We start from the raw sequence: 27,417 nt of genomic DNA on the forward strand, positions 1-27,417 counted from the left end.
TGATCCTCATCAACTTCTTCTTTGAACCGTCGCCCTAATCAACGGAGTATGAAATTAAAAAATTTGTAGAACTACTATTTACTTACACATGAGATATGCTACTCACTGTTTGTGAGCACCTGTGAACACTCCTAACGGCTAACATGGAGTGGTGGTATTTCACATTAGCATTTTGTTTTTTCATTATTTATTTTATTTTCTTGTAGTAGTACAATTAGACAGATTGGAGTAATCAATTTCTAGTTTTATTTTCTAAAATAAATTTGATTTCGGCCCATTTTCATATGTTTTTAGGGTATAGGCCCACACTTTTTTCGTAACGAAAATGTGTGTGGTAAGCCCACTATTCTACAGTCCTCTAATATTTATGTAATGGAACTAATAAATTACTACTACTAACAAGCAGATCATGGGCTTAGTCAGCGCCATTTAGATATAAGATTGCTTTATAATAATTTAAATATAGATTACTCTTACGCTGGTGTTTTACTTGAGGTCAGTATGAGTGTATGACTATTTAATACTTCTATTTTGCATTGAAAAAGTCGATCGATCCCTAAGCTAAACAATACTCTGTACTTACTAATACTCGCATTATTATTAATATTTATTAGAGGTCCCCCGAAATGAGATTGCTTGATTTGGTCTTATTCTATTAATAAATTATATTTACACGACGATGAGAAACCCGCAACATTAAGTTAATAAGTTATAATTACAAATCTTGAACCACACAACAAAGATCTTTGTCTGTCTTCTGCAAGTAAGTTAAGACTTATTCCTTTAACCTTGCAATAAACGGTCATAGTATATGTACATGTGAAAGTAAAAAATTATTAGATAATACTATTACGGATTTGGTTCTATGCAAAACTCATTCTTAATACAAAAATACAGAACCAAGCATACAAAGACATTTTTAAGTCATCATAAACTTATTTTTACATCATTATAGTAAAATGATGACATACACTGATTTTAACATGACCTCAAACCTGAATTTTATAATATGACCTAAAATTAATTTATAATCACCCTCTATATTTTTCTTTAATTATTGACCATTAGATTGTCAAATCTCATGGTCAGGATTTAGTCTGGATTTTGTATTGAGATCAATTTTTATATTGATCATTTTCCATACTACTACTATTATAAAAAAAGAAATGAAAAGTAAACGAAAATAAAAAATCAGGTGTGTAAATTCTAATGATATAACAATAACGTATTATAAGAATCTGAAATATTTACGTCTAATACAGAATATGATACAATAGATAATAAAAGAAAAAAAATCCAAAAATATCTAAACAAAAAATAACAAGAGTGATAATAATCCAATGACCAATACGAATCCTTGAGTTGGAGCCCCGCTGGAGTCACTCTCATCCCAGGGATTCAAAGGGGTTAAGGTGGAACCCGACCCGTTATAATTAGGGTTAGACCCGTATAGCTCTTGGATACCCATGATATCGTCATTTGCAAGCTCCACTTTCCGGGTACCCGACGAAATAGTCGGGTACATAATCGCATCCTCAACCGAACTATGACCCAACCCGAGTAAATGCCCGATTTCATGAACCGCAACCGACTCCAGATCCACCGCCGACATCGGCGATCCGTTGATGAAATTACCGTCCGTCACCCAATTCTCCTCCCCGTCGAAGTGCAGCCGCCCCACCGGCGGCGAGAACGCGTGCGCCAGCGTCCCCAGCACGCCGTCGAACGGCTCCCCGTCGCCGTGGTCCCCGCTGAAGAATCCGATCCTCAGATCCGCGCGGTTGAACGTCGCCGTCTCCACGAACGTCAGCGGCGTCACCTCCGACCACCGCTCGAACGCCTTCACGAAGATGCCTTTCACCAAGTCGGAGAGCTGGTTCTCCGGCGCGAACGCGTAGGTGAGCTGGCTCTTCCCCGGCGGCCAGCGCGGCCGGTTGGGGAAGAAGGAGTAGTGCGCGACCGTGTGGATCGTCGAGTTCGCGCTGTAGGTGCTCGGCGATTTGCCTGAGCGCATGGTGGAGGTGCCGTTGACGATGTCGGCGTTGCCGCAGCGCGGGAGCACGATGTGCTTCAGCGTCGGCGCGTCGAGCTCGCCGGTTTGGTTGAGGTTGAAGTTTAATTGGTAGTTTTTGACTGCCGATTCGAGGAATTCGTCGAAGTCGTCGGAGAAATCGTCGTAGGAGGTGTTGAGGTAGCCGAATAGCTGGAAATACTTTTTGAGGCTGGCTAGGCCTTTAGATTTCACGCCTTTCCGGCAGCCGTGGAGAGCGCCGAATGCATCCCAGATTGAAACGTTTGGAATTATGGAAGCTGGAATTGATGATATGTTTGGGAAGAAATTAGCGGAAACTGGATTCAGATCGACGGAAATTAGGGAAAACAGAAGTAACACGGCGATGAATTTCATTTTTGGTAAACCTATTATCAAGCTTTCAGCATTGTACAAAGAATTTATAATTTGAATTGAGAGAGAGAGAAGAAAGAACTGAGCTTAGTCGTATTAAAATATGGACTTTATACAAGAATTATTGAAGTATTCTTCATTTCTGAGAAAGTTCTACCACACGTTGTTTAGATAGTTTCTATTCCGACTTTTCTTTATCTTTTTATTTAATTATTATTGTCACCATTTTAAAATAAAATAATAAAAATAGTGAACCTGGGCAAAATAGATTTAGATTAATATTGGTATTTTAGTTATCAGAGGCATTGTAATTCTCGATGAAATTAACAGTTATGGATAGTTTAAAATGAGTATGTGGCACTTTTATGTTTGTTTATTTGATTCGATAATTTTGATTTGCTTCTGCGGTGTGTGAATACAAAATAGAAAGATTCTGACAATTAAATAAAAATAAGTGGACCAATTAAAAATGGAAGAAAAGTCAGCAGCGTGAAATTGTTAGCTAACCAAACTTAATTATGTTGCGACTTTTTCAATGTTAACATAAGTCATGTCGTCGACGGCCGTATATTCTATTGTATTTTCATATCAGGTTGTATTTGAATATTAGGACTTGTAACTTGTACTTCCAAAAGTCATCCTTTTATTGTATGGAGTATTTTTTTTTCCTAAAATTGCTTTGTAGGTGTGTAGGTGTGTTTATGTGCATTACATGGCATATAATGATTTACGTTTTTGTACTCATATTCTCTCCGGTCCAATAAAAGATAAATTTTTAACTTATTCACTTCAATTCTTTTATTAATGGAGCTATTTAGCATTATTTAATGATTAAAATAAATATGAATATTACGGAGTTTATTATATAGTAGTATTTCTTTTTATGATGTTTTTTATACTAGTAATAACTGGGGTCGAGGGAGCAATTATTTTCGTGAGATGATCAAAATCTGTGGGAAAAAGAATAAATCTTCTGGACAACATACTTCGCATAAAAAAATGTAGTGTCGTTTTGGAAAAAGGTAATAGATGTTGAAACCCCAAATACACAATTTAACACGTAAGAAGAATTGTGTTAGCCTGTTAGGACGTTATTGGCAAATATCAACAAAAATATGTGGAGTATTTTATTGGTCTAGAAAATGAGTCAAGTAGGAAACCTAATTAACTGATGTAATGTGAAACTGAAAAGAGATTGTTAGTTTGGTCAATCAACATTAATTCTCGACTAGTTTGTATTTCTAATTGTCAAATAATAGAACTGATTAAATTCCAGCCTTTTTTATCAATTTACAATTCCACATTATAGTAAGTAGTACTATTTCTTAAGTACTGACACCTCACGCCTGACGACATACACATATTTTATCTACTACTACTACCTTGTACTATTACCAAAATACACAAAATTCTAGTTCTAGACGATAAAAAAAATTAGATTTTTCGTGGTATAAAAAGGAAAGGAAAGTAGCAAGGAATTTACAATTGATAGAATTTGGGATGGGTCAATTGCGCCGCCATAGAATCATTCTTCGTGGAAACTGAGATTAGTCTCATTCGGCTTCTTATATATAATTACTTCCATTCTCTCATCTCATCAATCTCTCTGCTGATATTGATATGGCGTCGAGTAGTAATTCGTCATGGGCGGATCAATGGGATACTCAATCACAGCCTGTGTCCACCTACACCACCTTCTCCCATTCCGGCAGCTCAACATCTTCCAAGCTCGACAAGACCAAGGCGGTGGCTTCCTCCGCCATCAAGAAGTTTAAGGCCGCAGCTACCGCCGGTCTACACTGGATGAAGAATAAGTACCATAAGGCTACTCACAAGCAATAAATTATTTTGTATCAAAAAATCTAAACATTATTTTGTATATACATCGTTTCATTGTTTCAAGGTACAGATGATAGATCTACTGAATTTATTTATGTAATTTGCCTTTGCTTATTGGATATACATTGTACATACTTGGAACCAATGCGTGGACAATTTTTATGGTACACAAATAGACAAAGATTTGAATTGTGTTTATTTTAATTTTATATTCAAACACTCCTCCTTCCCTTCTATTTAGAGGTGGTCAAGGTTTATGGTTCCGGCGGTTAACCGGTGAAACTGTAACTGGCAGTTATGGTTCCGAACTGGAACCGTGAGAATTTACCAAATCGTCGATTTTAGAATCGTGATTCAGTTCAGGTTTGAAAGTTTCTGAACCGAAATCGTGCTGGAATCGCCGGTTCCGGACGGTTCCAAACAGGAACTGCGATAAACCGCTGGAAAACCGAGCCAGAACCGCAACCGTCGAAAATAGCCGGTTCGGAATCGTGAAAACCATAAAGAACCGCCGAAAAGCCGTCGGTTCGGAACCGAAACCGAAACCAGGGGTTTTGGAACAAGGACCCTAACCGCAAAACTCCCTCGCGGTTCGGTTCTGGTTCGGCAATTTCCAAAACCGGAACTGCCAATTCCGGAACCGTGGGCACCTCTACCTCTATCATCAAAGAGTACATTGTTTTAAATTCGATTCCTCCGTGACACGACCTTTAAATTTAAATTTATTAATCAAAAAAATTGTAAATAGATCGTCTTCATCCACAACACGCATAAATGCTACTGCTATTTTGTAGTAGGAGTACTAAATTGGAGGAGTACTATTTATAGAACTAAATTTTCTGCACAACAAAATTTCACCAACAGAAAAGTAATATTACTCTCTCCGTTTCTTCATAGTTGAGTCATTTTTCCATTTCGAGAAGTTTCTTCATAGTTGAGTTATTTCCATATATGGTAACTATTTTCTCTTTCTTACTTTATTCTCTCTTACTTTACTCTCTCTACTTTATTCACTTTATACTTTATTCTCTTTACCTTTTCCTCTATCTAACTTTTTTATCTATTTATTTAACACACTCAATATTCATTTCTAAAACTCCGTGCCGAAAAGTTCCGCCTCAACTATGAAGAAACGGAGGGAGTACTATTTTTTGATATAATGTTATAAAATTCTAATAGTATAATTTTGATAATAAAATATTATTTAATTAATAAGATGTTCTTCTTGTAGTTGAATTGATAGATTGAGAGTTAGATTGAATTAAAATAGTGGAAAATGAGAAATCTTTATTAGTCATCTTTTTTATTTAAATAAAACTATTTAATATTTAAAATATACATATAATAATTTTTGTGATATGCACGGTAGACAAATCTGATTTCTGCAATTAAGTTATAGTAATTGGATCGTAAGATTTTGGAGTCAAGGGCAATATAATGGGCATTAAGAGTTGAACACAAAATTTCTCAAAAACTTGTCTTTTAATACCTCAATTTTAACAAAAAAAAAACACTTTATTAGTTAAGTGGTCTTACGTTTTTTTCTTTTCTATCAATACGAACGTATTTGCATTGCTGGAATTGACTTCATTGTTTTTGGTCATACTTTAGAATATGAAATTCTCAGAGAAGAATCAAACTTTTGGGAAAAGTTAGCACCGCCTATATATATAGAATCCTATTCTTTTATTTCTATAATGTTAATATAAATGTAGTTTTCGTTCTATTCGTAATCACGAATACTATAGAAGGCCGTCCCCTACACGAAGGAAATACCTCCTGCCGTGATGTCGCCTTCGACAAAATAATACTACTATTAATACTCAAATTTGAAATAATCTAGCATACAAAAAAAATCATATAAATAGTAACGTTTCGCATTTTCCCTTTTTTTTTCTGTAAAATGCCAAATCATCAGTACTCACCAAACAAGATTAAAAAAACTAATGAATATCTTGAACCTTTTTTTTATAAAGAAGGGACATGTCACATGCGTACACATTGATTCTTGGGGATGAAATTATCATTATATATACATTATTCACCTCTTTATATCTAAATTTTGACTGTAATTTCTAAGTATGGCTATCCAACTCTGATTTTATCATATTAATGAGTTATACTTTGTTTCTTATTTCATGGACCGTATTATTACTATTCACAATTATATTACTTACTTTATATCTTATTTCATGGACTGTATTATTACTATTCACAATATATTTATAATTAGCTAGTCCCCCCTAAAAGAATATTGTTTATCATATTTTACAAAATTATTCCTCTTCATTGCTTTACACATATTCATCAACAACGATCAATCATATAAGGAATCGTGTAATATTTATATCATTATCATTATTATTACTAGTATTATTTTTGAAGGAATCATCATTGTTATTTGAGAATCAGATAATAAATTATTTGAAATAAAAATACATTTCTCCGATATTGACCGAATTAAAAACACATTCCTCACATATATTCGAGAAAACACGCAAACGCCTAGTTTCCTTTTGTACGCACATAGCGCGTTATTTAGTCTAAGCAAAAACGAATTACAATGTACTAATAAAATAATAAAAAAATACGTGGCCTCTCCATATAAAGCTCCCAATTAAAACCCGTCTTCTCAAAACCCAAATCAAAACCACAAATCCGCAAATTCAGCTCGAAAAATCAATCCATGGCATATGAAGATAATCCGTGGGGCGGAAACACGAACGCTCACAATCCGGCGCGGCTGGGCGGAGCGCCGCCGACGCTGACGGATAGAGTCGGCCACACGTTCGGCAAGACTAAGGTGGCGGCTTCCACCGGATTCGGGAAAACCAAGGCGGTGGCCTCCGTCGGCTACGAGAAATCCAAGGTCGCCGCCGGGAAAATCAAAGTTGGCGCCACCGTCGGATTCAATTGGATCAGACTCAAGTACAAGAAAAGCAAGCTCGCCAGAAAGTAGATCTAACAAATTGAAGAATTACTACTCAGTTTTGATCGCTTCTTCGATCAATTAGCTAGGTTTGATGTTATCGATTCCTTTGCCTTTCTTTTCTTTTTCCAATTTTTGTCATCATATGTATAACTCTGACATTCTGTTTTCTACGATTCATTTCCGTTTGATATATAATATTGTTTGATTTTGTATATTTTCATCTTGCATGTTTGAATTCTAGTTCTTACCGTGAGCTCATTAATCAATTATTACGGGAAATTAGCTTACGAGATCTGCAATCGAATTGAAATTGATCGATTTATTTACTCAACTTTTTCTCGACGGAGTTTAGATGGGGGAAGGCATCCACTTACCTAATTGAGATAGGTTTGGAGAAGTTGAGAGAGAGAGATTAACTTTTAAGTTTGCTTATTTGTGAAGAAAGAGTATTACTACCTACATTTAAAAAAAAATTCGTTTGTCACAAATTTTAATGTATAATTAATATCCATTTTGATGGTCCCACTGCAATTGGTTAATTTCCTCTTTTAGTGAAAAAAAATAACAAAACAATTTTCCTCTATTACTATATAACATCTCTATTATTTTATCATCTTATTTATTTTATTCGCTTTTTATCTCTCTTACTTTTTTCTCCTCGCATACTTTATTCACTCTATTTTAATTCCAATAAATATCATTTACTTAAATTTTGTCTTCAAAAAAAATTCATCATTTGTAATGGAATAGATGGAGTACTATACTAATTACTAAGAAAAGAAGAGAAAATGATTAAAATAAGAGAGATGAAAAGAAAAAGTAGTGTTACTGGATTATAAACTATACTTTACTAAAAAAAAAAAAATTAAAAATTTCTACTTTTAAAAAATAGATCAAAATAAAAAATAGTTTATATACTTTTAAAGGACAAAGATAATATTTTCACTGTCTCATGTTACCCATATTCTTTTATTTCAACTCGTTCAAACTGTTTACACTATTTATATTTTAAGTAAAAATTATAATATTTAATTAATATATTAGAGTAATAAGTATTTGAGTATTAAGCAATTTTTTATTATATTTAAAATTTTAATTTAATTATAGTAAAAAATCAATAATTAGGATATGAAAAAGTACGACGTTAAGAGAACGGGAAGTATAAGTTTGTTAGACGACGTCATCAACTTCTTTCTAAATAGAAGTGGGGCATTATTGGTTTAGGTAAAGCTTTGGGATGTCATTTTCTTCCTATCTAGCTAGGTAGAATTATACAATCTACCACTATTACTTATTAAATTTTGAACGACCTTATCATACCAAAATTTTCGAGCGAATTCTTTTTCGGCTCAATATAACATTAATTAATCCCAGGGAATTCTGAAACCACCTACAAATCTCAACAAACCCTTCTAGATAAGGGAAATGATAAATATACTCCGAATTTTAATACTCCATTTGTTAAGATCATAATTTTATAGCTTTGATTTGGTTTTAATCATAGCCTAAACTTTGAATAATGTGTCGATAGCCAATAAAAAAATAATGTCAAAGTTTGTGGCTAATTCTCTGTCATTTTATTTTAAGATTCGTTTAACTAATGTATTGAGCTTTAGCGGTCATATCAGGATGAAGATTTTGGCGTAATATTTGATATTTGGTTGAGCAGCGATGACAACCTTTACAGAAAAAGAATAAAGAACAATTATTCTTATAATTTTGTCAATTTTTCCTGTGAGTATTAAACCAAATTTACCAAATAATACGTCAGAATCATCATTGTGACATGGCTGACAAAATCCATTCATCAATAAAAAATATATATATTTTGAAACTATAATTATAAAGTAAAATAATCCAAAATTGAGATGTGTATATCTTTAAACAAATGGAAGTTAAGTAAATTATAATTGACCCAAGAAAAATAAAAAATAAAGTCGTATGATAATTTAATAATAATCTAGTGTTAAAATCTGGATATAAGTTTGATCAAATGAAAATTACGAATCTTAGTCTAAAGGATGTTAACATTAATGGTAGAGTCTTTAAGTTGGTCCTTTGCATGATTCCTTGCAGATATTTCATTCTTCACGTTGTTTCGAGATATGAGATCCCATGGCATACAGCTGCTAAGCTTGAATGATAGTGGATTGATAATTATTTTTTCTAATGCACCATCGTATTTGATAAATTGTGTAATTACTTGAAGATGATTAAACACACCACGATAACCAACAAACTCAACCTCCTCGATGTGAGGAAAAGCCCTACATATTCTGTCATCTCTCTCCCAAAGCCAAACATTACCAATCCAACCATCAGGCCAGTTACAATTACATAGGTTACTACACTTTTTGCTTGTCTCTTGGTGTGATGCCTATCATTCAACAAAGAGAGAGTAATTCATCACTATACATTCATAGTTAAAAGAGAATGAAAAATGAATAGATAGATACCTCTATCACAAATCTCTGCAAGAGAAGTGCAGGTGCCACACTTAACCATGGCAGGATTGAACACTTTTCACAGTAATCACAGCCAAGAACCACCACCAATTCCTTAAGATTAGGCATGATCTTCCCTATATTGTCCTGCAATATATCTATATATTAATTTATAAACATAATAACATAATTTACTGAAAATCAATCACAAAGTGCACCCCATAGCTAATTCTGGATGTGGCGTATATCTTGAGCTTGTGTAGTTGTGGAAGCAATAATCCAAACATGTCTAAAACTTTTTTGATATCTTTAAAAGAATCCAAACGTGGTGCCGCTTGAATCCAGAGCTCAGTAAGGAGAGGAACATGGACAGGCATGAAAACACAATGTGGATTACCCGCACCACCGTACTTGATGCAGGCAACCTCCGATTCAAGAACCGCGACTGATGTGAGGCTCCTACACTGGCTGATTTCTAGGCATTTGAACTCTGTTGAGGTGTTAACAACCTGAAGAGACGAAAGCTTGTCTATTTCGGACAACGACAGTTCCCCAATATATACACCACAGCCTCACCACTTACATCCACTGAATGCAAACTGAGTTTCTTCAGCAGCTTCAGATTGTCGGGGAAATTTGTTTGTATGGGAATGAGTAACGCTCTTCTATCGATGCGATCAAGACCAAATCAAGAGTCTCAACCTTTCTACTCACGGCGTAATTAAGCCAATCATCGATCCATAGTTTGAAAGATGAAGATAAATAAAATGACAATCTAAATTTCACAAGACAATCAGTGGAGGATTTCGGAAGTATGTGGATGAGTAGACGATCAACCCATCTAACATACATGCATTGTAACATATACATGTCATAACTCAGCTTTGGTAATGTTTCTAACCAATCTATATCTAAATTTAGTTTGGGTGAGAAGATCCATGAGTACCTCCATCGAGAACTAAGTACGCTAGTCGCAATAACTTCTTTTAAGCTCAATAAAGACAATATTATATCTAATATTTCATTTAGAAGCATGCTAATTCGATCAACCTGAAAAATATTACTATATTACAACATAAACAACAATTATTAGTAGTATATAAATATCAACAAAGAATATATCGTGTAATGAGATTAGAGCATTCCCAATGGAGGTGGCGAATTCTCGGCGATAAATCGCCGGTTATCGCCGAATTATCGCCGGCCATTGTGGCGAAGTCGGCGATAATTCGGCGATAATGTTGCCGTTGCTTCGCCGAGTGGCGTTCTAACGCCGGATTATCGCCGAGCGATCGCCGGCCACTGTGGCGACGCTCGGCGATAATCGGCGATAATTAAAATTTTTTTTTTTTTTTTTTGAACCCAACGGCTATTTTACATTCCACCCCTATAAATATTTCCTCCACTTCCTCCATTCATCACCCACAATCTTCATTCTCTCCATTTTCAATCTCTTCTCCCAATCTTCAATTTTCATCAAAATTATGAGCTTTTGGAAGAAAAGTTCCCGATCGGGTAAGGATAAGGGTAAGGGGAAAGAGTCGAGTTCACAAATTCCCAACACGGATGAAGCAAACGAGCAGTGGATGCAGTCGTTGTTGGCGATGGGTTCTCCTCCCGGCCAACTTCCATACGGGGGTCCGTCTCCTTTGCAGACTCCTCCGGCGCGGAGACTTTCTCCGTACTTCAACTCTGCCGGCAGAATGCCCTTTCCAGCCGACGATGTGTATCGGCCCCAGTTCGACACCCCCGGATCAACCCCAGGCGACCAAGAATCTCAGGCCGCGACACTGAGCGCGGAGGACTTCGAGGTGGAAGAAACGCCCACCGAGCCGCCTTCTAGGAGCGGGAGGGGGAAGGCGCCGGCGTCGTCGGCTGCGACTGATACGGGTTCCGATGAGAGGCCGAAGCGGGTAAGGACTACTTACACTCTGCAAGAGTCCGAGCTGATAGCCGACTGCTGGGCGGACACGTCACAGGACGCGGAGCGCAGCAACTACCAGACTGAGATCATATTCTGGGAGCGGATTGCCGCGAAGTACAGGAGCCACAAGACTGCCTCAATGAAGGACCATGGCAGCGAGGCGATCCGTCGGCATTGGGAGCGCCTCATGAGGGACTGCGGGCACTTCAACGGTATTTATTCTAACTTGATGACTCACATGACGAGTGGCCAGAACGAGCACATGGTCCGAGATGAGGCCATCCGGATGTATAGTAGCCAGTACTTGTCGACGAAGGGCTTCAAGTATTGGAACATCTACGATAAGCTGAAGGATCTCCCCAAATTCCGGACGGGAATGCACGACGCGCTGCACGGGAAATCGGTGCGCTCGCGACTTAGCGTTTCGGAGAGCGAGGGGAGCGCGGCCCACATCGACTTGAGTGGGGATGGTCCGCACGAGCGCCCGGAGGGAGTGAAGAAGGCGAAGGGGAGGCGGAAGGGGAAGGGCGCAACGTCGGAAGTCGCGTCGGAATCCGTCATCGACTTAGAAAAAGCCACTTATTCGAGCAATGTCGCCAATCTGACCCAGATGTACACGCTGTACTTCACCGGCGGCGGGACCCCTGAAGAAAAGGCGGCCCTCTGGAAATGCATCCAACACCTGCAGAGTACGCTGGGGCTCGATCCCGACGCCCCTCCGGCCCCTCCGTCTTAGATTTTTTTTTTTTAAATCTTTGTTTATTTGCGTTTTTTATTTGTAGTTTTTTTTTTCTCGTTGTATTATATTTTCCAATGATTAATACAACGATGAATTGTTCATTATTAGTCTATTTATTAAATACATTTGTAGGGAAAATTAAATAATATAAAAAATAATGATGTAAAAATGAAATGTTGAGTTAGGGAGAAATAAGGGAGAAATAAGGGAGAAACCAATGTAGCACTTGGCTAAAAACTGGGGATAAATTTTGGTGCTGATGTGGCGCTGATGTGGCAGGAGTTAGGGAGAAATAAGGGAGTTTTTAGGGAACTCCATTGGGAGTGCTCTTATTAACATAAACAACAATTACTATCAACAAAGAATTTACTAGGTACTCTTCTTCAAGTCGGCTCCGTTGCACTATCGCCATTATTATTGAACTCTTCAACTACTACATATCCATAGAAAATTATTTTCCTATTTATTAGGTAGCAAATCTTTTAGAATATCGGTAACAGAAAAGAGGAGAGAGATTTATCCAATGGCTTTAATTTCGATACCATAGTTGAAAATACTTATCCATAATAAATCAAACATAGACGAGAGAGATTTATCCAATGGCTTCAATTTCCATCGCTGAAATCACCCTCAACTCCGGCACCGGCAAAATCCCCGCCTTGGGGTTTGGCACCGCCTCCGATCCCCCCGTCGATTCACTCACCACCAAAACCGCCGTTTTGCAAGGCATCGAGCTCGGTTACAGGCATTTCGACACCGCCGCACTCTACAACTCAGAGCAGCCACTCGGGGAAGCCATAGCCGAAGCCGTGGACCGCCGCTTGATCGGATCCCGCCGCGACTTGTTCATAACCTCTAAGCTATGGTGCACCGACGCTCATCCCCAACACGTCGTCTCAGCCCTCAACACAACCCTCAAGTAAATCAATTTTGCAAAATATCCACTTTACCTTTACCTAATCGGATTCGATTTGCAGGAATCTCCGTACAGATTACATCGATTTGTATTTGATTCATTGGCCGGTGAGTGCTAAGGCTGGAAAAGTTGAATACCCAATCAAAGCAGAGGATTTTGCTCCGATGGATTTTGGGGCGGTGTGGGCAGCCATGGAAGAATGCCACAGAATTGGGCTCACCAGAGCAATCGGAGTCAGCAATTTTTCTTCCAAGAAGCTTCTAGAAATCCTGGCCACCGCGAAAATCCCTCCCGCTGTCAATCAAGTGAGCCCTGCCTCCAGCTTAAACGATCAAATTTTGTAAAAGAAATTCAGCTTATTGTTTGAATCTGTATCATAAAAAGGTAGAGGTGAATCCATGCTGGCAACAAAAGAAATTGATACAGTTCTGCAAGGAAAAGGGGATACTTGTGGTTGCTTATGCTCCTCTAGGGGCATTTCGGACATTTTACGGCACCAATAGAGTAATGGAATCGCAAGTGCTTAAGCAAATAGCCGAAGCCAAGGGGAAAACTGTTGCTCAGGTGAATATGATTGAACAAAATCCTTTGACACCAATCCCTGTTTTACCCTTGTTTGGGATTGTTGAATTTGCAGGTGGCTTTGAGATGGGCATATGAGCAAGGGATTGGTGTGGTGGCGAAGAGTTTTAATAGGGAGAGGATGGAGGAGAACATGGGCTTATTTGATTGGTCATTGAGCAGTGAAGAAGTTGATTTGATTAGTGAAATCCCACAAGAAAGAGCATGTCTTGGAGAGGATTACACCTCTATCTATGGCCCTTACAAGACCATTCAACAACTTTGGGACGAAGAAGATATTTCGTAGTTAGTCTTGTCTTTTTCTCCGGATTGTCATCTTTATCCAATAAATGCACAATCATAATCTGTATACAATATTCTTGAGTTTATAAGCTTCTCAGCATCTTATAAGAGCTTATAAACTCAGGCATACGTAAACGACTTCATAATCTCCGCAAGATTGAATTAGGTACGGAGTTGCAGATGTCTTGGATTGGAGACTGAGAAAACATTGCGCTGTGGGATTTATCTCAGTGAGTTCTAAGTTCCCTTCTCTGAAACATATTAATGTTTAGTAAATTGATTTGCTTTAGTTGGCCTTCATGCTGCTTTTTTCAGTATAGTAGTAGTAAGTTAGGTGCTCCACTTGTTTATAGATGTCAAGCATTTTGCCAAGGTGGAACCATGACATTTATGAATGTTGAAAATTGTTGAACAATTGTGATAATGAAATAATATCTCTAAAGCTAAGATTTATTAATCAGGAGGAAGTTTTCAAGTTTATATATGTGCATATTAAACATCCCCAGCTACCACTCTTTTAGACACTATATTATTTAGCAAAAGAAATTTGAGTCATCATAAGTAGCATAATCATGTTACTAGAGACCAGTTGTACTAAAATGGAGGCCAAATGGAGTACATGGAAGCATGGCTTATGGAGTAGCTAGTTTCTACCATAACTATCACTATATTTGAAAGGAAACCTTGATCTCCATTGATTATTGGTATTTTCTTTTGGTATGAGTTTTATTTTCTGCTTCTTACTTCCTTTTGGTGTTTTGAAAGTTTTCTTATGAAACTGGGATGTTGGTATAAGTGCCATAGGATTTAATAAAACAATTGTACATGCATTGGTTGTGTGAGTGTTGTATCAATATTGTTTGGTTTTGGAACTTAACAAGAGTATCTTTTTATCATATTAAATATTGTTACTGACTTTGTATTATTTATCTTGAATAATACTCGGTGTTTATCTTGAGCGTGTATAGTTGTGGAAGCACTGATTCAAACATGTCTAAATTTCCTGTGTGTAGTTGTGGAAGCACTGATTCAAACATGTCTAAATTTCCTGTGTGTAGTTGTGGAAGCACTGATTCAAACATGTCTAAATTTCCTATGATGACACGAAAAGAATCCGAACGCGACTCCGCCCTAATCCAGAGCTGAGTAAGGAGAATAATATGGATTATGGACGAGAACGAAACGACAACCAACATTACCTACAACGATGTAATTGATGCAGTCAACCTCCAAGTCACGAACATCGGAGAGGTCCCAACAACCTCAAGAGACAAAAGCACGTCAGTTTCAGACAATGATAGTTGTTCAAGGAGACAGGCAGTTCCCAATATAAACACCACAAACCTTACCCCTCACATCCACATAATGCACTGAGTTTCTTCAGCAGCTTCAGATTATTGGGGAAATTCCCTTCTTTGTATGGGAAGGAGTAACGCTATTTTGATAATGGGATCAAGATCAAATCAAGAGGTTCAAACCTTTCTACTTATTGTGTAACTAATCCAATCATCTATTCATACTTTAGGAGATGAATATAAATAGAATGACAATATGAATTTGAAATTTCACAAGATTATTAGTAGAGGATTTAGGGAGTAGTAGATAGAGCAAATGAGTAACCCATCTAACTTACATACATTATATTATGATGTGTCTAACCAATCAATATCTAGATTTTGACTGGGTGTACTTCCATCTGGATGAAAGTATGCTAGTTGCAATAGTGTCTTTCAGGAGCTCTCAGTAGTTGAACTTTTCTCCTCCTCCTCTATAGAAAGAAAAGCTTTGACCGGTTTCTCACTCTAAACTTTGGAGGGGGGTGGCGGTGGCAGACAATCACTACGCCGCCCCCCAAGCCTCCGGTCACCGGTGGCAGACAATCACCGGCGAAGAGTGCACACTACCCCCTCCCGGCGCTCTAACTGACGGTACACTCCGCCGCTGACGCAAGACCGTTCAAGGACTCCCACCGGTCATGTAAAATACTTCGCGAAGCTCAATCTCTGGCCGTCGAGTTGGAGAAGCATCTCCGTCCCTTTCTTTCTTCTTCCCCGGGACTGCTTGTCGGCTCCATGCTAGCAACCGCGGTTAGATCTCCGACCAAGTGTGGTTTGTACTTCGACGCCATTTGCCGAAGCTAGAAGAAGAGTCTACCGGTGTTTTTTGGAGGAGGAGCTCTTTCCTCTCCCGGATCTCTATTGTTTCCCTCTTAAGACCGTCCCGTTTCAGTGGTGGTGGCTAGGCGGAGGCCCCCCGACCTTGGAGCGACATGTGTGTAGCCGGTCGGTTCTCGAATGGACAGTCGGAGGTTCTTGCGCCAGAGGGGCGGGTCTTGAATGTGACGCCGGACGCGCGAGGTTCTTGCGCCGGGAGGGGCGGGTCTTGAACTCGGCGCTAAATTTTCTTGAACTCGCGCTGTTTCTCCAAACGGACCCGAAGCCAACCCTGCTTCCCACTAAGATGGACGGAGTCCGCCCCCATCCCCGGAGGAGGCGACAAGGCGAAGGCCCCCTGTAGAACGAGCGCCATGTGCGAAGCCAACGGTTCTCGAGCTTTCGGCCGGAGTTCTTGAGCACGATGACATTCGCACCCCTCGCTTCTTCCAACGGTCCTGACGCCGCCCTAGCTTCCTACGGGTATGGCCGGCTCTTTTGAGTCACCACCAAGTAAGGGAGAGTCGAATCCCTCCATGGATACTCTCTGTGTTCGATTTTTGAGGTTTAAGGCTCAACGGCGAAGGTGCGCCATGACCGGAATCCAACGTCCGGCGGAAGTCCTTCAACTAATACACGCTTCGGAGCTCCAACAATCGCCCCGTCGCCGCCCTAGCCACCTCGTAGTCCTGCCCACGAGACAATCTAAGGGGAAGGTCATGAAACTCTGGCCTTCGTGGTCGGAGAAGGTTGCATCAATATCTCGCCGGAATCTCAAAGTGGTTGGGCGGCGAGGACTGGTGGCGAGACCAGTCTACCATCGCTTGCCGACAAATTGCTCGGCTGTCCGAGCCAGCTTGTCTTCATCCAGCACGGCAGAGATCTGCAGGCCTTTTCAGTCAACGCCTGCGCAAGACGACAAGGACGGCGCAGGCTGGTGCAGACACTGTGCAGAGTCCGAGGGGCGTGAAATGCATGCGCTCTCTCCACGCGCCATCCGAGTCACGGACTGGTATCAAGGACCACACCCGATAGGGCCGTCTCGCGGGAAAGAGACAAAGTCCCCCCACCACTCTCTCCACGCGCCAAGGGAACTCGGAGGGGTGTGGCTGGACCCGTGTCTCGGTGGTTCGTTGGTTTGGATAAAGGGTGAGGGTTCGTGTACCAATCGCAACCAACATCGTACATGTTGGCTTGCTTAAGATTGAAGTTGGGGTGTTGTCCCGCCAGGTCAAGGGTCCTTGGACGCCTTGAGGATACCACCATCTCCCTCGGCGTATACACGATCATGTGAAAGGGGCACGTGTAAGACGATACCTCAGCCCAAGGTTGCTCAAATTCTTCCATTTATGCGCTGCAGCGGAAGTTAAGGATCACATTTTGAATCCCCTATCTAGAGTTCGTGTACCAACCGCAGCCAACATCGGATTTGTATGGCGAGCTTAAGATAGGAGTTAGGGCGTAGTTTTCATGACCATGGGACCTATCCATGGCTATCCCACACCAAGACCATGATGTAAGGTCTTGTTATTTCTTGAGTAGTAGTTAGTGAATCGACCATGGGTCTGTCCATGGCGATCCCGCACCATGCTCTCGAGTTTCGGTGCACGTATCACTTCTCCCTCCAAGGGCCCGTCTCTCATGTAATTTCTTCGCATTTTAATTTAAATTATTGAAACACCCAAAAAAAAAATAACAATATAAATTTTAATATTTCATTTGGAAGCATGCTATTCGATTATCCTGAAAATATGATTTGATTTTTAACAGAAACAATAATTAGAAGTATATAATATCGACAACAAATTTACAGTGTCATTTTCGAGTCGCCTCCATTGCACTCACGCAATTTTTATTGAGCTCTTCGAGGTTTATTGTTTGTTGTTTTGTTATATTCACTCTTATTAGCGTTCAACTACAAACTATCTCCAAATCATGTTTATTTTATCATCCAAGTTTATTTTATTGTTCCAGCCTACAGTAATTAAAACTTTAAAAATAGTTATGAATATTATTGGGAAATTGGTCCATAAAATCATAAACTTTGCCTAAAATTTGGTATTTCTCACTAGCTTTAAAATTGGTATATAATATCACAAACTTTGCACTTTGTTTTGTATTCCCATGACATATTTATTTCTACTATATTGGGCTACCTTACGAGTTTTTTTTATCATACTTGACACAATTAAATTAACGTGGTTTTCAACGTGACTTCCTATCCTACATTTTTGAACTTAAAAGTAGTTTAAATATCATAAAACGTACTCCCAGTTGCCTACGTAAAATAAGATTTTGATGAAAATATTTAATTCTAGTGAATTTGAGAAATATCAAACAAAATGCAGAGTTTGAGAAATATTATATAGTAGTATAGTACCAATTTTAAACTTCATAGAAAATACCAAATTTTAGGCAAAGTTCATGGTTTTAGAGAAATATATCCCAATATTATAGTATAATGTAGGCATAGAGATCTCGGAAAATATTTACTATTTTTATTTGTTTTGGCAGCATATCTTTTATATTATCGGTTGCAGAAATATAATCTAAGGATAAATTAAATCTTCTTTTTCTTAAGAGAATATATGCAACGATATAAACGAAATCTTCTATTTCCAAAGATGATAAATACGATGGTCTTGGAGAAATATTTTGTACTACTAAAAAAAGAGAGAATATAAATAAATCTTTTTACGGAAGAAAAGGTCCTTCAAAATAATTTTGAAAAATAATTTTATTATCTATTTTCATGTCATAATACCTATTTTACAGTTTGCCCTAAAAATCAATACCTATTGTATTCATTTATATCTTTTGTCCAACAAAAGATCCTTTATTAAATAGGAGGAGTAACTCTGATTCGTTTAAAATCAATGCTGATTGTTTTTATTTATATCTTTTCTTCACCAAATAAAAGATCCTTTATAATATAGCAACTTATTTTCTATTTAAATGTGCTTATATATGAATCATATCGTAGAGTATATATAAACAGTTTTATGTAATGGTATGTCAAATTCCAAAAATAAAATGCATTAATTATACCATCATAAATGTCTTTGCAATAATGTGTTATCTTATTTCCAATTATGAAAAATTATTTCCTATTTAATTTGTTCAGTGCGATAAAAATATCGAATAAAGATTCTCATTTAATTACCCGCTACAGAATTTTTTATATAAATGCATGTTTGTGAGTGTGAATGTCCACAATTCTTGAAGACTCCTACAATTTAATTTAGAAATGGGAAAAGTAACCTTTTTTGCTGTGGTTATGCTTATATGCTTAAGTTTAGTGTCAGGTATTGTTTTTGCCCTTTTATAATTTCTCATCTATTTTTAATTTTTGTATGAGTATTTTCCAGCATTCTATATTACCAAATCAATAATATTGATTTTATTTACACGATTTAAGGTTGGAAATATTTCTAGCTTTCAAATTCAGTATTTCAGAACTAGTTTTATGAATTTCCACGTCTTGTTCAAGCTAATCATGATGGTTTACATATAAATTTTAAAAGTGCAGGTGCTAAAGATAACTGTACTTGGCAAGAAGATTCGCTTCATGGTACACCTTGTGACATAGACCATCAATATAAATCTTGCGAAGCTTCTTGTGAAAAGGCAGCTCCAAAGGGATTTAAGCTTGTTCGGCATCTTTGTGTTTATGAGTACACCTTTCCATCAACATATTGTGATTGTACTTATCGCCGTTGTTCAGGAGATTAGTAGCTTCATTATATATTCTAATTAATGTTCTCATACTAATTTGAGCATTTTATGAAACCATCAGTTTAGTATTAGTTACATTGTTTATTTACTATATAACCCTTTATTATATTTTAAATCTTAACAGAAAATCTAAACTTGAAAAATTAATTATTTCCTACTAAGAAGTGTATTTTAAGTTTACTATAGATTACACAACCGACCTAAGAAGTGTATATCATATATGTATTCAGTAGGTTGTTTGTAAACTTGAGGAAAAGAAACTGAATCAATTGTATACAAAAAGTTACTATATATCTCCACAAGCTCTCTAAAAGAAATAAAATTTATTGTAGGAGGGAGAAAAAATTCCCTATTCAAGGAATACCAAAGTAGCAATCCTACTTGGTATGTCCTACCAATAAATTTTTAACAAATGGAAATACTATATATCTCCAGTTCCAACTAGATGCATAAATTATGGTAATAATTTAAATATAACTACACAGTATTAAATAATATGGAAAGTTTATGCACATTCCATAACAGATGCACTATATATAAACATTTAATACAGTACTATATAATTGGGGATCACAGCCATTTTTATTATACTAGTAGCTTTAGTTTTTAAAATTTGTTAATTTAATACTTTATCATTCAACAATCATCTGTCGTATTTAAGTTTTTAAAGTTTTTTATATATTGAAAATAATTAATATAATAAAATCAATTTTTAGATCATCATCTTATTGTTATTATTATTGTTATTAATTCTTTTTATAATTTAATACAATGAATAATATTCATAATGTTACTATGCAATGATACAATAAAACAAGAGCTACACTATAATTATTACACTATATACTTAGTTTAATTTATACATATATAATCATTCATATTGTTATTTTAGTTTATAGTTTCCGCTAACAAAACTGAAGTTATACTTACACTTTTATTTGTCTAGATTATTTTGTATAAGTATATATTTATACATATTTGAGAAAAATTATAATTTCCTAAAATCTTAAAATAATTAATCATTTTTTTTTATATTTACGTGTGAGATGATTGAAAATAATTGCAAAAATGAATAAAAATTAAAATATACAAGTTTTAAATATTTTTCTACTACAATACAAGGAACGTACATAAAGTTTTCATATAATTTAATTGCGTGCGGTTATATAGATTGTTTCCATAGTTTATATATCTAGTTGGAATTAGGGATATATATATTTCCATTTGTCACAATTTTATTGATATGACATACCAAGTAGGATTGTCAACTTGGTATTCCTTGACCATGGAATTTTTTCTCGTAGGAATAGAATCAATTGTATGCAAAAAAGGCAAAAGCTATATTTCCAAAAGTTCTCACTTAATTACGGCCATTGACACACACAATTTTACAATTTGAAATTCATCCTCCATCAATTATACAACAAATACTTCTTATGTTCCAACAAATTTATCAAAGCTACAAGTAGAATGGGGAATTTACATTATTCTCAGTAGTCACCCATTCTTCACAAATAAGTGAACATATAGATTATCTATATTTATATTAATAAATCAATGCCTGACATCATAGTAACGTATTTAATTCAAATAAGGCTAATTGGTCGGAAAAACATGAATTATTGTCAAAATTTGGTATTTTTCACAACTTTAAAATTAGTCGGATAAATTAATCAGAAACTTTAATGATTGAGCGAATTTCCTATGGCAATTTTATTATATTAATATTTATAATAATATTTTTGTTGTTTTTTCCATAAATCTCGTTTTATATATCCATAGATTTATTGATATACATGTTCGGAGTACAATCCAAAAAAATAATTCAAACTAAAAATGTTAGCATAAAATATAATCCAGTGCTTTGTACAATTACATTTAATCTTTTAAATGAAGATTCGCAATATATTTCGACCTAAATCGTCTCGTTTTACTGCACATAAAAATTAAACTTCTCGTAACACATTAAAGGGCCAATATAATATTTCTAACCGACAAATAAAATCTTTTTCACTTTCTCTAATTTTATTTAAAAAGTTTTACTAATGACATTGTTGTTATTTTTTCCAAAACTCCTTTTTTTTATGAGAAATAAAGAAATTAAACTCCCTTTTTATATATGCATAGATTGAATTGTAATATATTTGATGATACTTATCTAAAACTATATAAAAGGGCAGTTTGGCCTTATTTTTAAATATTTATAAGTTATGGGATAAATTTGGATATTTATAAATTTTAAGCCTAATTAATTATATAACATTTTTTAAAAAGAAATAAGATTAAAATGTAGGTTATGAATCTTTATGATTATAAGAGGACTATGATTTGTAACTTCCAATCATATCCATTATTCCGTTAATTTATTTTCAAACGCGAAACTGACAAAAAAAAATTGTAATGTAATTTATTGTGAACAACAGAGGTAAACCATAAGGAGTATAAAATTAGTGGCATGTCGTTTAATATTTATATACGAGTGTCGAAACAAGTATTCGTGGGTGCCCACATCCAATTTCGGGCGAAACGGCAGTCCCAATACCCGCCCCGCAGTGAGTCGGATATCCCACCCGACACCGCGGGTACCTGACCCAGCACAATTCTTTTTAATCTTTTTTTATATTTTATATGATTTGCACACTTCTACTCCTATATATCATCGATTTGATGCCGTGTAAGCTAGTATTAATCAACATCCCAGTTTAAGAGCAGGATCACCGGCCAGCTTAAGAGCAGCATCGCTTTAATTCATGCACAAACAACTAGTAGTTCAGAAGCCAAACATGAAGCAATTAGAATAGCATGGAAGATAGAGAGCACTTTCTTCAACACAAAGAGGCTGCCTGAATGGGTTTATCTGAATCTGCACACATATTCGTAAAATGACCTTAGTGAGAACTAGGAAGCTGCAGAAATTCAGCGTAATAGAGAAAGATAGAGACGTACTGGTATTCTAGGAGCATAGCCTGTTACAGATCTGATACATGAAGCTGCAAGATGACAAGCTTCTTCACAGTAATCGGAGAATACTGCTGGAACCTTGAGATCCTTTATTATTTCCTGTGTGAAATGTGAGAACTAAGCATCTATGTATACTCTATTTTGCTAAAAAGTTACTTACAAGAGTAGGTATCCAGCTCTTGTAGGCGGCAACACCAGCGTTTGGGGCAATGATAATATGAGGAAAAGAATCCTACACAAACAAATTTAGTGAGAAAGTGAATAAAGCCATTGATACATAATGGGAAGTTATCTTGCCACTGGTTTCTGGTTGCAACCTGCAGTAATTCTCTGTAACAGTCATGATAACAGCCTGCATGGAGTCGTAATGTGATTGCAGAAGAGAGACGAGTATCTACCCTTCCGCGGTAACTATCAGCAGAACTCTGGCACCCACAGCCCATGTCATTACACTGAGCATAAGTACACAGATCAATCTTTTCACCGTCCCTGTAATACAAGTAACATGCATATCAATAGGATGATGAATAGATCCATTCAATGAGTTAACATCTTGAAACCTAAGGCACTAAACATAATGAAGATTTTTTGTGGACAAAAGTTGCTGATACGAAACTGTGACATTGAAACTTTCAAGAGTGCTACAAATGGATATTGGGAGAATTGCAAAGTTATGGAAAAATTGTGGTTGAAGTCAACTTTGACAAAGAAGATCTTATACTGTCTGCAGGTCCGAGGGAGCAAAAAATTTAAGAGACATCAGAAATCAGCCTACATAATGATGTAAGTGGTTAGAAAATTTTATGTTACGGACATCACTCAATTATTTGTTGCAATTGGCATTTCATTGGTGCAAAGCATAAGTGTCTATACAGGCATACCTTCAGGAAATGCAGATTGGAAAATAACTTTGGTGCGACTAAAAAGGTGCATAGAGATGTAAAATGCATGTCATAGTCAAAGTCAAAGCACAACATGAAAGTCGGAAGTTAATAGTAGTAACATTTTGCCCGACCTGACATTTGGAATTGCAGGTCCAACAAGATCGATGTACAGCTTTACTCCTGGGAAGAGTGCTTGCAGCTCCCCAAAGATTGCCAGCTGAAGAAGTTCCCTTCCTGGTCCTTTAAGAATGAAGTTTAAATAATGGTCAAGGGCAACATAATTGGATAATTTGGATCACATGCTAGACAAAACGACAATGAGAAAAGCAATCATGAGACATCATATGTGTAACTGTCTACACCGACCACAATCAAAGGCAAACAAGTATCACAATTAGCAAAACTCAGATGATATATCATTTTCATATTAAAGATTTAATGTCAAATTCTATAAACCTAGACCAAATCATGTTGTCGGTTATTTTCGAGTCTCATCATCATCGCACAAACAATAGCACAATTGTAATAAGCATTCTGATGAAGCATGAAATAATAGCAGGTTCAACAAAGAAAAATTTTAGTAATAGCAGCAAAGAGTTACTGTAAATGCAACTACTAAGGTGAGATACCTAGATAATGTATTCGCAGTTCGTTGGCGAATTCAGGTAGCAAGCTTTCAAGAGTTGCAAGCTGAATGGCCCGGAATATTGTTAAGGGCTGGAACAAGTATATTCATCATATTAGCACACATACCACTTGTATTCAGCATCAGTAAACATCAAAACCATACATGATAAAGGTTGTGTGTGTGTTTTAAACTTAGGGATAAATAGTGATGTTTATTGTTCTCTATTACCTCAAATAGACAGAGAACATACCCAATGAAGAAGAAAAGAAGCAGGGCTACAAAAAGGGATGTGCCTCCACTCGTAGTAGTCCTTCCAAGAAGTTAGGCAGTCAGGTATTGGAGAGGATGGTCCTGGCTATTGGCAAGTGTTTGTAAGTAGCAAGCGTTAAGCATCACATATTACTACTAGTTTATAAGCAACAATACGTACCTCTGCAAGGACATAACTCACTTGGAAGATTCCAACTACTCATCAATCTACATAACATACTAGCAGAAATCAATTCAATATTTCAATCTGAAATGAACAACAAAAATACAGCTAACACTTGGGAAAGATTTAGCACCTTGAATGGTCATAACTAGAGGCTGAGATTCCTCCACAGCTGCATTCACAAATCCACATTCCTAAAAGGTGGACGCCAAGCCTATTTAAAAATGAACACCTTGTATCCTACAATCGAATCAAAACTATTCTGTTTTCAAAACCAAACAAGCGCCTACAATTAGTTAATGTATAAAACCCTAGAAAACCTGGATTTGGGTGAATGTGAAAGGGAAATCATTCAAGGTGTTAGCGCGCTTCATTTGCTGCTGGAACCTCTCACACTCTCTTTTATGCGCACTTCTGTGCAAAACCTATGTATTGTAAATCAATAAATTAGTAGAAGAATGAACAACAACAAAAATTTCTTAAAGAAAAAAAGGGAAGCACCTGGTGAGCGAGGGAGCAGTACGCAACGGCTTGGCAACGTTGGCAACGGCGGATCGGAGGGCCGGAGCACGGCGTTCCACCGCACTTTGCGGCGCACTCCATTTTTTCTGATCACCAATGCGTCTCTTACAAAAGTGCTAATAGAATCGCTGCACGATTTCTCTCTATTAACGAATCATGTTGAGAAGAAAGCGATATTGAGAAATTTCAAACATTTGTTCCCTTTACGAAATACTACCTAGAGTATAAAATAAAGATAGTAGAGTATAAAAATACTTCATCCGTTTCATAGCAATGAGGGCGTTTCTTTTCAATACTGGAATTAAGAAAAATTATATTACGTGAGTCAAGTAAAGAGATAATAAAGTGGAAAAGGAAAAAGGTAGAGAGATGAAGAGAGAAAAAGGTAAGAGAGAGTAAAGTAGACGTGGAAAAATGCGTTGAGTTTACTAAAAAAAGTAAAGAGTGAACTTCAAAAATGGTCTCTAGACTATGGGTTTATCTCGAAAATAGTCCCTGGACTTTAAAAATATCACCAGTAGTCCCTGGACTAAGGGTTAATATAAAAAACGGTCCTTTTGCACTGTTTCGAGACGAAAATGCCCTTTTGAAGGGTTTTGGGGGGTTTGGGCAATTTGGTCTTTTTACACTTTTAACATTTTAAATCTGATATTATTTCAGTTATGTACTAAATCTGATATTATTTCAAAATTATCATTTTTCTTCCCTTTTGTCATCCTTCACTTTGTTTCTTTATTTCAATATTAGATTTAATTTTACAAAATTATATTTTAAATTTTAAATTTTAAATATCAATAATTTTTTTTAATTAAACTATTTATTCATGGACACTATAAATATTGATTAAAACTATTAATTTTTGTTATTTAATACTCCCTCCGTCACAGAGAAGTTGGCATACTTTGAAAATGGCACGGGATTTTAGGAGGTTTTGTTTTGTGTGTTAAATGGAGAGAGAAAATATAATTTTTATATTCATGTGAGAGAGAACTTTTTTCAAAAAGGGAAATGTGACATCTTTTGTGGGATAAACTAAAAAAGAAAGTGTGTCAACTTCTCTGGGACGGAGGGAGTATAATATTCAGCTGAATTGAAGAAGTACAGAAAAATAATATTAATCACGATGGAAAAATAAGAGTTATTCTATTTAGCCTTCGTTCGGTTGTTATAATTGCTTGTGATTGAATATTATGAAGTTGACTAAAAATTTTATATAGGATTATTTTTGTTGAAATTTTCTAGTCATTTTGATTGTATTCAAATTAATAAACGAAAATTATATTAGTCTTGCATTAGATGCATATTTATTTCAGAATAAATCATGTTATATGATATATTTATGATTAAAGCTATTAAATATTGATTAAAACTAAGGCGTTGTCATATCTTATTGATTAAATATTAGACACTATATGACTATTATTTTTTGTTATTTATTAATTTTTATAATTAAAAAATTTATTGATATTTAAAAACTGAAATTTAAAATTTAATTTTGTAAAATTAAATCTAATATTAAAATAAAGAAACAAAGTGAAGGATGACAAAAGGGAAGAAGAATGATAATTTTGAAATAATATCAGATTCAGTACATGACTGAAATAATATCAGATTTAAAATGTTAAAAGTGTAAAAAGACCAAATTGCCCAAACCCCCCAAAATCCCTCAAAAGTGCATTTTCGTCTCGAAACAGTGCAAAAGGACCATTTTTTATATTAACCCTTAGTCCAGGGATTACTGGTGATATTTTTAAAGTCTAGGGACCATTTTGAAGTTCACTCAAAAGTAAATGACTCTATTACTATGGAACGTACTAAAATGACAAAATAACTCTATTACTATAGAACGGAGATAGTATATTTTTTTAAATTATTACTTTATTTACAATTTCCAATTAAAATTTATTTTATTTGATTTTTAAAACATCATAAACCGTCACGGTGTGCATTGCCATTGGCCAACTGATCTACGTCTAGCCTAGCATGCGTGTATCGCACTCGTGCTATCGTTTTTGCAACGCCATGCTCAGGCATTGAGT

At 36.2% G+C, this 27,417-nt stretch overlaps 4 protein-coding genes and 1 long non-coding RNA gene across 8 annotated transcripts; 1 reads left to right on the forward strand and 4 right to left on the reverse strand.

Annotated features, from left to right (window-relative positions):
• Positions 1-1,210: 1,210 nt before the first annotated feature.
• Positions 1,211-2,499, reverse strand: MMP (matrix metalloproteinase). Its single transcript, XM_048102152.1, has one exon. The coding sequence runs from the start codon at positions 2,405-2,407 to the stop codon at positions 1,307-1,309; it is 1,101 nt and encodes a 366-aa protein (XP_047958109.1). The 5' UTR covers positions 2,408-2,499; the 3' UTR covers positions 1,211-1,306.
• A 6,604-nt stretch (positions 2,500-9,103) lies between these two features.
• Positions 9,104-10,353, reverse strand: LOC125206401 (uncharacterized). The gene is made up of 5 exons (XM_089061478.1): positions 10,334-10,353; positions 10,203-10,284; positions 9,838-10,128; positions 9,632-9,766; positions 9,104-9,552 (listed from the first exon to the last, which is right to left on the reverse strand). The coding sequence occupies exons 1-5, from the start codon at positions 10,351-10,353 to the stop codon at positions 9,190-9,192; spliced, it is 891 nt and encodes a 296-aa protein (XP_088917604.1). The 3' UTR covers positions 9,104-9,189.
• Positions 10,354-12,797: 2,444 nt separating this feature from the next.
• LOC148923388 (uncharacterized) lies at positions 12,798-13,783 on the reverse strand. The gene is made up of 2 exons (XR_016132732.1): positions 13,647-13,783; positions 12,798-13,567 (listed from the first exon to the last, which is right to left on the reverse strand). It is a non-coding gene; the product is annotated as an uncharacterized LOC148923388 (long non-coding RNA).
• LOC125205405 (non-functional NADPH-dependent codeinone reductase 2-like) lies at positions 12,882-15,547 on the forward strand. 3 transcript variants are annotated; one of them, XM_048104306.2, is made up of 6 exons: positions 12,882-13,201; positions 13,260-13,503; positions 13,583-13,762; positions 13,836-14,065; positions 14,187-14,292; positions 15,121-15,547. In XM_048104306.2, coding segments are annotated over exons 1-5 (975 nt in total). In that variant the 3' UTR covers positions 14,188-14,292; positions 15,121-15,547. The 3 variants fall into 3 exon arrangements, with proteins under 3 accessions (XP_047960263.1, XP_047960262.1, XP_047960261.1); XM_048104305.2 differs by having other exon boundaries at positions 14,229-14,292; XM_048104304.2 differs by having other exon boundaries at positions 13,836-14,292.
• Positions 15,548-22,376: 6,829 nt separating this feature from the next.
• LOC125207537 (zinc ion binding protein) lies at positions 22,377-25,568 on the reverse strand. Of its 2 annotated transcripts, none has more exons than XM_089060518.1 (11): positions 25,358-25,568; positions 25,177-25,281; positions 24,990-25,096; positions 24,854-24,912; positions 24,674-24,774; positions 24,425-24,512; positions 23,927-24,035; positions 23,229-23,400; positions 23,072-23,143; positions 22,897-23,010; positions 22,377-22,813 (listed from the first exon to the last, which is right to left on the reverse strand). In XM_089060518.1, the coding sequence occupies exons 1-11, from the start codon at positions 25,457-25,459 to the stop codon at positions 22,721-22,723; spliced, it is 1,122 nt and encodes a 373-aa protein (XP_088916644.1). In that variant the 5' UTR covers positions 25,460-25,568; the 3' UTR covers positions 22,377-22,720. The 2 variants fall into 2 exon arrangements, with proteins under 2 accessions (XP_088916644.1, XP_047962877.2); XM_048106920.2 differs by having other exon boundaries at positions 24,854-24,900; positions 25,358-25,567.
• Between the last annotated feature and the right edge of the window lie 1,849 nt (positions 25,569-27,417).

The sequence above is a fragment of the Salvia hispanica genome, chromosome 6, assembly GCF_029641045.1.
Source record: "Salvia hispanica isolate PSC_SH4W2 chromosome 6, Shi_PSC_v1, whole genome shotgun sequence".
NCBI classification, from domain to species: Eukaryota; Viridiplantae; Streptophyta; class Magnoliopsida; order Lamiales; family Lamiaceae; genus Salvia; species Salvia hispanica.

Excerpts from the sequence above, each read along its gene's own strand:
- MMP (XM_048102152.1), bottom strand. The coding sequence starts at position 2,407 with ATGAAATTCATCGCCGTGTTACTTCTGTTTTCCCTAATTTCCGTCGAT.
- LOC125206401 (XM_089061478.1), bottom strand. The coding sequence starts at position 10,353 with ATGATTGGCTTAATTACGCC. Across the intron at positions 10,129-10,202 it reads TCAGTTTGCATTCAGTGGAT|GTTGTTAACACCTCAACAGA; the intron begins GTAAGTGGTGAG and ends TCGTCTCTTCAG. Across the intron at positions 9,553-9,631 it reads TGCAGAGATTTGTGATAGAG|GCATCACACCAAGAGACAAG; the intron begins GTATCTATCTAT and ends GTTGAATGATAG.
- LOC125207537 (XM_089060518.1), bottom strand. The coding sequence starts at position 25,459 with ATGGAGTGCGCCGCAAAGTGCGGTGGAACGCCGTGCTCCGGCCCTCCG. Across the intron at positions 24,775-24,853 it reads TGAGTTATGTCCTTGCAGAG|GACCATCCTCTCCAATACCT; the intron begins GTACGTATTGTT and ends GCCAATAGCCAG. Across the intron at positions 24,513-24,673 it reads CTTCTTTTCTTCTTCATTGG|CCCTTAACAATATTCCGGGC; the intron begins GTATGTTCTCTG and ends TACTTGTTCCAG.
- LOC125205405 (XM_048104304.2), top strand. The coding sequence starts at position 12,882 with ATGGCTTCAATTTCCATCGCTGAAATCACCCTCAACTCCGGCACCGGC. Across the intron at positions 13,202-13,259 it reads GCCCTCAACACAACCCTCAA|GAATCTCCGTACAGATTACA; the intron begins GTAAATCAATTT and ends TTCGATTTGCAG. Across the intron at positions 13,504-13,582 it reads TCCCTCCCGCTGTCAATCAA|GTAGAGGTGAATCCATGCTG; the intron begins GTGAGCCCTGCC and ends TATCATAAAAAG.